This window comes from Trachurus japonicus, chromosome 17 (assembly GCF_045865225.1).
Source record: "Trachurus japonicus isolate A0001 chromosome 17, Traja_1.0".
NCBI lineage: Eukaryota > Metazoa > Chordata > Actinopteri > Carangiformes > Carangidae > Trachurus > Trachurus japonicus.
Genome location: NC_140923.1, coordinates 31482024 through 31495167, shown reverse-complemented (window position 1 = coordinate 31495167; position 13144 = coordinate 31482024). Strand labels below are relative to the sequence as shown.

The 13144-nt window shown below is 43.7% G+C and overlaps 1 protein-coding gene across 1 annotated transcript in view; it reads right to left on the bottom strand.

The window, feature by feature from the left end:
* Positions 1-9105, bottom strand: part of gpr158b (G protein-coupled receptor 158b) — an 83078-nt gene extending 73973 nt beyond the window's left edge. Inside the window, exons 1-2 of the mRNA XM_085805100.1 lie at positions 7698-9105; positions 1567-1672 (exon numbers count right to left, since the gene is read on the bottom strand). Of these exons, the coding sequence (XP_085661226.1) occupies positions 1567-1672; positions 7698-8590 (999 nt within the window). The 5' untranslated portion in view covers positions 8591-9105. The remainder of the gene's footprint in view (positions 1-1566; positions 1673-7697) is intronic.
* Positions 9106-13144: the final 4039 nt, after the last annotated feature.

The window sequence follows — 13144 nt, the reverse complement described above, 5'->3', positions numbered from 1 at the left end:
GGAGCTACACGGAGTAGGGTTGAAAGTCAACCCCTACGAATTGGGACACCACTTCAACAATCACATGCATCATCAGTCGTCTCTGCTGGCTTTCACATAAGCAGACGTGACGAGCTTTTGCCACAAATCCTCTATTCAGAACCACGTTAACTTAATAAAATAAAATAAAATTTAAAGAAGACTGATCGGTTCATTGTAAAACATTTATTTATTGATGTAAATGTGGTGATTTCTGTGTAGGCTACAGATCCCCCAGGCAGTGCTGCTTCCAAATCACATGAAGCTTCACTTTTAATTCAAACAAATTAATGCGACAATTGTTACATTTCATCAATGAGACGAGCATTTATCTCCTAAAAAGAATGTAATTATGCGGCGGTAAACCTTTACAACCCTGCGGGTAAGTTAATTAGCGGTCGTCTTTTCTACCGGGACGAGGTCGGGGTGGTGTCTCCGTGACGAGCCGTTGATCTGCTCCACAGGTGGAGGCTCCACCGTGGAGCTTCACTTCTCCGAAAAACATCGGAGCAAACGTCTAAACAGCCTCATGTGGATAAACCGGCCGCACATTGGGGATCTAAACAGCTACTTTCTCGCATGAAAAAATATTAAAACTTAACAAAATGACGTAATAACAGCGCAGTGAGAAATAAATCAGCTGCCGGTTGCCGCAAGATGCATTCTGGGAAACTTGCCATAGCCCTCGGTCCGTAGTGTGCCCCTGAAAAATCTCCGTTTCGAGGGCGAGATAGCCCTACCCCTTCCCCCTAACCCTCGTCTGAACCAGAATTGGGACACCCCTACCACTTCACGTGAACGCGCAAAACGAAGGGTTAGGGCCAAGGGATAGGGCTAAGGGGAGAATCGGAATTCGGCCTAGATGTCACCTCGCAACAAAACATAGCCTAATAAATCCTAACAACTTGCTGCACAACAACCTTATGGGGTCCTTTTTCTTTTTTCTTTAGGAGGACAGTCTCAGTTTACTATTGTTATCGTTACGACAAAAGCATCTCAGAGAGCACTTACTTTAACCCAAACCACCATCTTCTCCAAAAACCAGACAAGTTGTTTTATCATGTAAATCTCACCAAACCATTAGCTTCTGTGTCGCCCCCTCAACAGTATCCAACTTCCTCAGTCTCTGTTTTCATCAGTTCAGTTTCAGTTTCATCAGTCTGCTCTACATGGCCAAGATGGCGGCTGTTGAGGGTGAGAAGTGTCCATCACTTCACTCCATTACACATACTTACAGTGAACTGCATGTTGCTGTACTCGTCAGTGTGAACACACTTATGCACTCAAAGTGTGAGTATAGAAGTACATGGAGCGACACGCAGCATTACAGTGAGTGACTGCTATGTTATACTATTAGTACTGTTTCAGAGCATCTTTCTTCCTCATGTTTCAGTGTAGTGAGGATGTAGCAAAGGGACTGAACAATGTGTGTGTGCGAATGCAAGAGTGAAATACATTCATTTCATTCATTTAAGACAAGAACTGACATATCAGACAGACAGAATGAGAGAAATTTCTAATTATTTACTAATTGTAGAGTAGACTCACTTCCATACTGGTGACGTTACAGCGGTGAGTCCCAGCGAACCAGCCACTGTTGGAGCACTGGTCAATGTCCACATCCTGCAGGTTCACGTCCACACGAACGACACCCCTGTCACAGGGAAAGGAGTGAAAGAAGCAAATGGAGGTACAGACCAAAGAGTGGAAGGAAACAGAGAGAAAATGATGGAAATGATTGAGGGATACAGAATCAGTAGATTGTGACAACAAAAGGAGAACAGAAATACATTTGATGGGAATATAAGAAGCAAAACAGAGGAGGAAGGAAGGTGGAAGACATGAGGGACAGTCATTTTGTAGAAGTGACAAGTGAGAGAGAGAGAACAAGAGGGGAGACGGTGACAAAATTGTTGAGGATTAAGCAAGATGTGTGGGGGAGAGAGGGAGGAGGAGGAGGTGGGGAAGGAAAGAGCAAAATTAAACAGAACAGGGAGAGTGATGTTCAGGGGGAGGAAGGTCAAAAGTGAAAGAAGCAGGGGAAAACAGAGAGGAATGAGTGAAATAGATTGAGAGTGGGAAAGAAATTAAGAGTGACAGAAAAGAGTAATGAAGAAACAGAGAGAGAAAGGGTGAAGAAAAAGGAAAGAATCAATGTTGAAATGTTCATAAACCGGGTTAGACTACTATACTTAAAGAGCAGAACCATTGTATTGTATTGGTCAAAAGGGACAGAAAGACAACATCAAGTTTCTCCTTCCTTTTTAATACTATTGACAATAATCAAAAATATCACTTCAGGATTATCCTCATACTTATTAACTGTACTTTCCAAATATCTGTGGCCAGTGTAGATATCTCTGTTAGCAGCTTTTCTTGCCGTTTGTTCCAGTCCAGTGTTTCAAAGACAGTAATTAAACAGGCAGTGTGTTGTTTTCCCACCATATGAGAGAGAAGTCAATTTTCTCTCTCTTTCTGCAAGAATTTGATGCAGTTTTTTGCACATGAAAACTGTTGGTCTGTGCAGCAGCGGACCATCACAGATTGAAACTGTGAAGTGAATAAGGTTGAAGCAGAAGTAAGTGATCCGGTCGTTTTGGCTAACTTCCTATCAGCCGATGGAGTTAGCAGTCCCCGCCCTCGTCCCTACGTCACCACATTCATGTGCATCCCTTGTCTGCACACACAGAGAGGACCGCCCCTTTGTGCCGTTCTCTCTCCTCATTGGATAAAGGTTGTAGGATACAAGGAAAGTTTTCTCCTCCGCTGACAGCAGAGCAGAGTGACTGACAGAACCGTGTTTCAGACCAAACACTCTATATAAGTGATTGCCGTCGGAACTATTTAAGACTTATATTAACACAAACATTCCGCTTACTTCTGCTTTAACTACTGCTCAGGGATGTGACTGCAATACAGCAGCAGAGGAAAACTGTCCAGTGGAGCTAAGTTCACTTCAGCCGCTGCCATTCACCCCACTGTGAAACACCAAACCCGACGCACACCTCTCTCCATGCCGCTGGTCTTTACACAGACACATGAAGCAAATTTGGGCTTCTTTGATTTATTCCCTCTCCTGCCTGTTTTGTCGGTGTGCCAGCTGTACATTCACATGCAAAATCTCTCTCTCCCTGTGTCTCTCCCTCCCTCATGGTTTTGTGGCGATTGGATGATCCTGACACCCGTTACCTCCATCTGCCTGCTGGGAGGTGGAACAAACAACCATGGGAAAGGCTTTGGCCACCTACTCTTCTGCAGCCACCAGACAGAAAGAGAGAGAGGGAGGGAGGAAAACGTGTTGATACCTGTGAGTGATAGAATGTGCATTTGTGTGTCCGCTCCGGTGTGTTTAGGTCAAGGCTTGGTATCTATTGAAAGCAGTTAGCAGAGAGATATAATAGATGTTGGGATCTGAGACTCATGTAAGGCAACACAACATTTTAAAAACTATGAAAATATTACTGGTGTTGCCAGTAATCTCTAATATGTCATGTCTAAATGTAGCGGTGTTCATCATCCAATGTCAAAAAATAATGGAAAACGTAATGGTTTCTTCTACAGCTGCCTGTTTAAGTGACATTTGGTATAATATTCAGTCATTGCCTGAATTGGGGAGAGATTGCAGAGACAAATGCAAGGCCATATCTCAAGTCTGGTAGTGAAAGAGCCTGTTCTTCCTGTCCCTGTAGCGCAAGGCTGATGTTGTAATTAATCCTCCCATTAGCTCGTATGGAGGCCCATATCTGCCCAAAAAAATCTGACTTGATTGGTTTAAATCATTATGGGTTCTCAAGTTTTTTTTTCTTTTCATAATTTATTTTATCCATCCATCCCTCCATTTGCTACACCATTAATTCTGACTTAGTAAGTCTGAATACAGACTTGGATCTCATACATTTGACTTTTATCTTTTTGACTTTGAGTATTATGTTTTTTACTTTTATGACACATCACAGACAGAAACAGACTCCCTTTACCTTACTCTCCAGATGTACGTAGCTATACATTGAGGATTTGTCAAGTCTCTGTTGTAGTTTAGTTCTCTTGTCTCTTGCTTTACTCCCGTGTTCCTGTCTAGTCTCTTGTGATTGTGCTCCCCGCCCTAATGTGTTTCACCTGTGTCTCGTTGTCTCCCTCATGTATATAAACTCTTCTCCCCATTCCTCCTGCGCCACATTGTCCTGTCGAGTAGTCGTAAGCGACCCAGCATCTTTGCCTTCCTTTGAGTGTTTCCCTGTCTGTGTGTGTGTGTGTGTGTGTGTGAGAGAGAGACTGTGTTATGTGTTCCTCATTCCCTGAGTTTGGCCTGACAGGTTTCTGTACCTTTGCCTAAGAGTTCAGATTCTCTGGTTTTGACCCGACTTCTGAATCAACGACCACCGAACCTGCCTGAATCCCTGACTCCTTGTGGTCATCTTTTTCTCCAGAAAAATCCACAGATCCAATTAGATAGCATTAGTATTAACTTCAACTGACTCAACTTGACAACGTGCTATATGCTCTTTTGTGTTATACTGTAAAATCCAGTCTTAATATGAAGCTGATGGAGGCTAAGTGTGATTTTTCTTTCCCTAAATGGATCTTTTCACACCTTTAAGCGTGCTTCAAGCTGACAGATCTAATCCCCCTTTCTTATTTCATGATCATGCTTCAAATCTGTAACTGTCATTTAAATTTAGAGGCCCTCACTTTTTGAAAAGAGAGGTCGCTCTTCATTCTCCTCTCAGTCTGGCCTGGAAAGACGGTCAGAAAAAGGAGGAAAGAGATGAGAAAGAGGTTGCTTTGAGGTGGAAGGAGTACAACATGGTGGAACTGATTCTATCATCTACACTAGCTTACGCTTTTCTGTCCAGAGCCAACCAACTTCCTATTTTTAGCAATGTCATCACAGGCAGGAGATGAGTGGGAATAACCACAGAAAGGTTGCAGCCCACAACTTGTATTACGGGAAGCAGAACGAGGCGGAAAAGCAGCATGCATCGGGTTGTGTAGTTGCAGGCAATCTGTACACTCAATTAGAGAGTGCATCTTTCATGCTGACTTGCTGGTCTTGAATTACCACCATACACTATGCCGCTCCAACTTGACTTCTTCCTCAGCTCCCTCTGCTGAATTCACAACCAAGTGTCGAATCTTACTTTAGCATGAAAGCAAATTCTGATGTCACAAAACGATGCCACTTACTGGATTCTGACTTTCAACTGTAGGTTACACTGGCTTCAGCGGTGGACAGAGTTTGCTGTGCTGCTTTGGACATGGATGTGTTGAATCATCATCCATTGAACCTTTAGAACTTTTTTACAATCTGATATGTGAAAGCTAAAGAAAAAAAAAAAAAGTTAGGAAGTTTGAATTTGAAATTGAACTTGTTCAACTCCACTTCCCAAGGTTAAAATGAGCTTTCACACCTTTGAGCCAACTAAGAGTGCTGTGAACATAATCACAACAGCTGCTAAGCCTGCATGGATCCACAAGTGAGCAAATTCCAACCACTGGTAAAAACCACATGCTATGCTATAGCTGAAAGCTGTGCAGCAAATCACCTTTTAATTTTTAGTCAAGGATTCTGTTAACAAGCATATATATTTATACTGTATTTATTGACCCGCTCTGTTCTCATGAGATTTAATGCACAAATTAAAGTGCCTCTCTATCACCACTCTGTCAACTTTAAAATGTCACCACTCTTTAAAATACTAAATTAAAACTTCTTTGGCCCAACTTGACTGGTTTAATAATTAATTATGAATCCATTTGCTAGATTACTTTAATGACGGTCAACAATATCAGTCGCCTTAAGGCATCTGACACGCGCAGAGCTGCCATTTCTCTCAACTTGTTAGACAGTGATGATGATGCGTCAATGGTTTCAGACAGACCAGACAGGCAGTAAGTCATTTATGATGAACAGAACATCACAGGCTGAGTTTGTGAGTTGTTACTGAAGCTGCTCTCCATCAGAGAGACTTAGTTCCTGAGCTGCTGCAATAAATGTCTGTTGGATTCCTGAGCAAGCTAAAACTGAGAACCAAAATGATCCTGATCGAACGGCTTCTGCGGTAACTCCACACTCATCCTCATCATACAAAGATATATAGATACTGTGACTGTCCCTGGAGCAGGTAGTGATGCAGCACTTTGCTCAGGGACACAGCCACAGTGTGTGTGGATGCTTGCCAACCACAGGCCCAAATCGCTCGCACGGCTGCTGCCTGTAAACCTCTGAGCAACACTCAGGTCTGTTCCTCCAGATAAAACGTCATACATATTCATTTTTGTCCTATTTGTGCAGCAGTGGCAGCTAAGGTAGATTTTTACTAAACATTTTCACCCGAGGCATAAGTACAATGATTTATGAGATTGTTTGAAGTGGAGTTTATTTCTCAAGCAGTTGACAAAGTGATGGTGTCAGGAGGAAATCTCTTTCCTGAGATTTACTACAGAGGTTATGTGATACCACTGAACATCTTGTGTGATCCAGCTCTAGACTGATGTGAGAGTTAAGTGTACCTGAGAGTGGCCCCATCCTGCAGCTGTTGATCCTACATTGTTTATTCATGATTTAATTGATCTTTTTGGGACCTTCTTGGACTGGAGCCTTGAAATATGAGATCCTTGGGTGTTTTTATGCTGCATTACACACACACACACACACACACACACACACACACACTGTCAGAGACACACACACAAAAGCCAGCTGGTATCAGTTCATCCACCACCAAACACAACTGTGTATAGCTACAGTAAAGCCTGCAGTTGTTCATTAGATTGCAGGATACAGCCGTGGAGAGGCACAGCTGTGCTTTGACAGGCGAGCATATTAAATGAGAAAGGTCTACCTGTGTCTGTGAAGCGGCTTTTACACCATCTGCTTCTTGCATTCAGGCTTCAGTTCAGCAGGTTTCATATTTACATAAAGTCTCAGTGCATTACTGTCAATCAATATGAGGTACTTTCAATAGCTGTAGCTAATAGTTGACTTTGTTAATGGCTGGAGTGTTTTTTAATGATGGATTTTAATTCCACCCATTCCACCCATCACTGCACACTGTATAAGAAAGTAGGATGGGCACCTTTATCAATCAGAAGAGAGATACATTACTACTTTTTTTTTATCTATAGTCTTCATCACATCACCATACCTTAGTAATTTATTGAACTGGCCATCTCAAATTTACCCAACACGCTCAAATGATTATTTAAAAACCCTCCAGGTTCCCCGGACAGACTCAGCTGTCGGTAGAACTGCATTCAGTTTTTCTGCTGCTCACACCTGGAACTCTCTACAACGATCTCAGAAAATGAACTCATTTGTTACCCTGGGCCAGTTTAAAAATAAATATGCACGCTTCTGAATGTAACTGCTTCAAAAATAATCCTAAAATTGTTAATAATGCGTGATCGTGCTTTATGTGACTGCTGTTTGATTTGTATTATTATGATTAATGCAACTGTTATGTGATTGTTGTTTTGATTGTATGTGCTCTCGACGTCATTGGAAATGAGGGTTTACCCTCAATGGCCTTCGAGGTCTAAAAATGATTGATGGACTTAACCTCCCTTTGGAAAGTTTTCAGGTATAAATTTACAGTGTAAAAACTATGGAATACCTTAATACATTAAATATGTAAACATGTTTCTGACAGAGAATGACTGAAATATTCACTCCCTCTCACCTGAACTCTGGTGCAGAGTTGCTCTTGAGTCCGTAGAAGCCTGCAGACAAGGTGAGCAGCCAATAAGGCACAAACGCCCCGTGCTCACACTCCAGATAGGGCGCAGACCACTTGATCTGGTTTTTGTCCAAAACGTAACTTCCACTCTTGGCGCCCCACGCCTCCGGGACTCTTCTGTGCGAGTGCGGTCTCCTCCCGTCCCTAAACTCATTAAACCAGTCGGACTCCGGGCCCCGGCTCCCCAGGCGGCGGTGCGCGGTGCTGGACAGGTCCTGCAGCACCACCTCCTTCTCGGTTCTGGTCGCCTGGAGGAAAACGTGCGGCCCCGGCTTCGGCGCGTCCGTGGTGTGGAAGGTCACCACAGCCCTGTGGATTTTGGGATCCCCCTCGAGGATGCTCTGCACCAGCGCGTGGTACCAGTGGATGTCCCTGCTCAGGGTCTGCTCCCGGGACCTGTTGGCCTGCAGGATCATGTTGAGGAAGTTTGTGGCGTGCGCTACGGTGTCCAGGATGCTGTGCAGGGAGTAGTGCGAGGCGACGTGCAGGCCGCCTCGCAGGCTGCTCAGCTCGTACCTCCGGGAACAGTTGACCTGCCTCAGCGCCGAGGAGTCCCCGGTGTGCAGGAAAGCCGTCACCACCCTGGGCAGATCCTCCTCGATTTTGTGCGCCACCACGGCGCGCTCGGTGGATGGCAGCGAGGAGTAGGTCGGGTGGAGGTGGTGGTGGTGGTGGTGGTGGTGGTGGTGGGGCGGCTCCCTGTTGTTGATGTTTTGGGTGCTGAAGACCGGCGGGTTCTTGTCGTCTCTGTCATTGTCGGACCACTCCACGTAGCCGTAGTTGGATCCCAGGACGAGCCCGGTGTGCAGGAGCAGCGGGACCACCAGGAGAGCCATGGTTCCTCTTCACAGGCGCAGGGATCACACCGTGGACAGTTGGCAAAGTGTGGCGAGCATAACCAAAGCCACTCTCTAACGCCTCACACCACGGAAAGCCCTGGATCTCACACCCATCATCATCATCATCATCAAGCTGAGAGCGATGACAGATTCCCACTTCTCATCCAGCGCATCGTTTTACCCGAGACTTTCTTCCTCCCTGTTTCTTCACAACACCAGCATCTGATCCAAACACCTGCCCAGACTCTCTACAGTCCTTTAACTCGTGACAAAACAACACTGACTCCTGATCGGTCCGCAATCCATTCACAGGCAGCGGCGTGAGAACCGAGTGCTCACCGTGTCTTCTTTTTTTTCTTCTTACTCCTCCTCGGAGAAATCCATGTGAGACGAGGAGGATGACGAGGGACGTAGCAAATTGTTCCTGAAGTTCCGTCCCTCCCAATAAGACCCTAATAGGCCACTTGAAGTGTCGCCCAGCGGTGTGTGTGGTTGTTTCTCACTGCCTGTCTGCCGGAGGTGGGCGGAGCGTGGGAAACGACAGGAGCTGTCCGGTGCTGAAAGTAGCGCCCGCAGGAAGAAATGCGAGGGTGGAGGTGGTGATGAAGATGTTTCAGTGAAGAGGATGGAGAGGCAGCCTGGTGATTGGATTGGATATAAAATAGAATAACACACACACACACACACTGTTGTATTACATGTGTTCCTGTGTTAATTTATATATATACTAAAGGTGTGTGGACACAAAATGATAAGCCTGCGACTGTTGAACAAAATCACACACATAAAAAAAAAAAACCCTCATTTCAAGCAGTAGATGCTGAGATCTCTTTTGTCTAAACTAAAAACAACACAACTTTAAATTGTACATTTCCCACAATGCAATTATTTTTCTCTGGGGTGCACCTGCCTGCTCCACCTCCCTTGTGACACAGCTAATCTCCACAAAGCAGAGGAGGGACTTGAGCCACTTGGCCTCGTTCCAGTCAGACATGAGTCATAAATTTGAGGATTTGAGACTCATTTGACAAACATTAGTTAAAGTTTGACTTGGTGTTCATGACTTGAGACCCAGGTATAATAATTTGTATTAGGTCTGTATTAATTTACATGAGACTTCCTACAGTATGTATGATTTTTAGATAAGTCGACTGATTCAGTCCAGGCTACACATTTCAGCATAAAGTCTCTTTCTGGAGGTGTGGGGTTTTAAAAACAGGCAGGAGGGCTCTGGATAAATATATTGTATAATGGGAACTATAGAAATAAATATTTAGTTATTTTTGGTTGAGAATATAAATCTGTGCAATATACCTGTTTTAAATTCAGGAATTTAATGTGCCTTTATTTTTTGAAAACTTGGCCAATACACTGAAATCTTGGGGTGCAATTAATTCCAGTTCCACATGCTGCCAAACAGACAGCAGTAAAAACATAATTAAGACTAAAAATATTAATAATAACATTAGGCAGCTGCAGTCACAGATCTGGACTCGACGTTGCCACAAAATGTCACATATCGACAAGATGTATGAGGTGTAAGCAGCTGAAGTAGCTTTTGTTAATGTTGAAGGTGAAACTAAGTGATTTACTTAAAGGCTTCTCTTGTTTGATCTACGTAATGACTTGACCTGCTGGATTCCTGAGACTTGAAACTTGAAGGCTTAGATTTGCTTGTAAGTTGCACTTACTCCCACCTGTGCTTTACACACAAGCCAAGGCAAGTGGATGGCATTTCAATAGCACTTTTCTATTTTATCAGAAGAAAAAGAAAGCACTTGACATTTCCTTTTAATTGTCCTCTCATTCGTCGATTCATGACAATGAAGTAAGGAAGTGCAGTCTCTTCATCAAGGACACTGATTTGTGGGCAATGAGCGCCAGGGATCAAATCACTAACCCCCGTGGACAAACATCTCTTTAGCCACAGTTGCTTCGCTTCACAGAAAACATTGTGCAATGATTTCACAAGCCGAGTGGTGCTCGAGCAAAAGATAAGATGAACATGAGGTGTAAAATCTGGAGAGTGCGCCAAAGCCCACGGGAGCACAGAAATCCCAAATAACAAACTGTCTTGAGAGCATCAAAACTCAGACATCTTTGGAGCTAGAGACGACAGGTCAAACTAGAGAATCAGTGCTTTCTGACAAGCTGCTGCTTGTTGCTGTTTGATTCATAAACTGACACGAAACATATCATGAAATGTTTCAGTCTTAGTCTTTGGTCTGACAAATTGCTGCATTGCTGCTTTGTCTGTTTATAATGAGGCACTCCACCACCATCTTCACTGGTTATGTCTCATCACTGATTGACATTCTTATTGTGACCAGTTGTTGCTGTCACAGCCAATCAGAATTGTGTGTCAGTTCCTTGAATATCCAGAAAATACAGTGTTATTCTCAAGCCAAGCCAATTTAGCTATACAGCACCAATTCCCAACAGAAGTTGTCTTAAGGCACTTTATCTTTGCACCACTTGTACTGTGCACTCTTGTCATTTTTAATGGTGAATTACTAACTGTAAGTAGTTCATTTTACCATATCTTTACCCCTTCATTGTAAATTATACCCTTTATGTTTTATAGTTCATTGCTCTGTTAAGCACTGAAATGCCCTAGTGTATGAAATGTGCTGTACAAATAAATCTGCCTTGCCCCCAAGAGCAAGCACCTGGCAACAGTGGCATGGAAAAAAACTGTTTGTTTTTTTTAAGATGCAGAAACCTTAAGCACAACCAGACTCAGGGTGGTCGGTCATCTGGCTCAGCTGGTTGGGTTGTCTAAGCTCAAAGTAGTAGGAGAAGTTGGTCTAATTTTGTTGAAAACACAGAAAACAGACAGAAGGACATAGTCTGTCTGATATATAATGCTGAAGAGAAAAGACACCCATGAATTCTGTTCAAAAGAATGAGCTTATATCATATGTACATATAGTAAGAATATATACTTCAAATCACCCCTAGCTCAGTCCAATAGATTTTCTATGGGCTGATATGCCCACAACTGCATCAGTGAGTTTGATCCTGACCTTATGCATTGTCACTGTCAATGGGGGCATCTTGTCGTATCTTTGAAGCAGGAGTTGTCCTTCACCACAACTGATGTTTCAAAGCTTCAATGCTTCGTCAAGTGTTTCTTGAATGGAACCAACAGCTCCAAACCAAAGGCACGAGGAACAATGTGGTGGCAGCAGTGGCAAAGGGCACCCAGTTATAAAGATGGAGAAGCAACTTTAGACTAAACACACTGTAATACAGTGGAACAAAATAGCCTATACATTCATAAGCATGCTTCATGGCCAAAAGTATGTGGCCGCCACTTTATGGATGACTTTCCCTTAAATTTTCGGAATCTGGCTGCAGAGATTTGTTCCCATTCAGCAACATGGGCATCAGTGATGCTGAGCGAGGAGCCCTGGGTTTGCGATCCTTCAACACCAGACTGGTGAAGTAATTTCTTTATGAATCTGGGAGGCAACAGCAGTTTGTTTTTTTTATTCTAAACTGTTGCCACTGAGCCTGAAGCACCATATTGTATATCACAAAGTCTAAAGTTTAACAGACACAAACCAGCAGCACACAAAGAGCTGTGAGAAGTGTATGGTATCAACATACCTTTGGCTACATACACAGTTATACAAACATGATTCATACATATAACTGTGGACAATGGAAGCCAGAAAGGTGAGCTGTCATTTCCATGTCACATCCCACTCTCACTCACAGTGAACAAATAACAGAGTGGGCTCTCCGGTCGGTGCTGCCTGTGTTCAGATACTCCAGTCCATCTGTTGTTGATCATGAAAATCGACTCTGACATTATCCGATGCTGAGGAGTCAGCCCCGGAGTGTAAATGGGCGTTGCGGTGTGCAGCTCGCCCGGGGTGACTCGCAGGCCGTTGCCATGGCAGTGGAAGGTGACGACCGGAGAGACCTCACCAATCTGTTCGCTATAGGATGTCCAACCACACCTGCAGTTTACACCTGTCACACACATTTACATTCACACACTCACCATTCACCGTCATAGTTTGACAAGTAAAAGACAGACAGATAGGCTACTAATAACAAATACTACTGACAAGAAAGTGCTTTTAAATCACATATTACTACAAACACTTTAATTCATTTTCATATTCAGTTGTGGATGTGAATGAGATGAGAAGAAAGTACCAATGGGAGAGGGAGCATCAGAGGAAAGGGGACAGACTGCTACTGCCCCCTCTATTTCATCTTCCCTACGAGCTGCACTGCCTCCCCTGGCCTCATTAATATTTGATAGTTATTTGCTGCTTCATCTGCATGCTTTACAACTTGGGTCTGTACAACCGCTATAGTGGTAGAGGCTGCTCTACCCACGCTATCTGTCGTCCCAGAGGTTCCTGTAGATAACCCCACAACATGGCAAAGGAAGGGAAAAAAATGTCATAAGGAAAGGGGTGTTTCCACACACACACACACACACACACACACACACACACACACACACACACTGCACCCATGCAGAGAGCTGAATCTGAACTAAAAAAGAAGAGAAGTTGAAAGCTGCTGTCA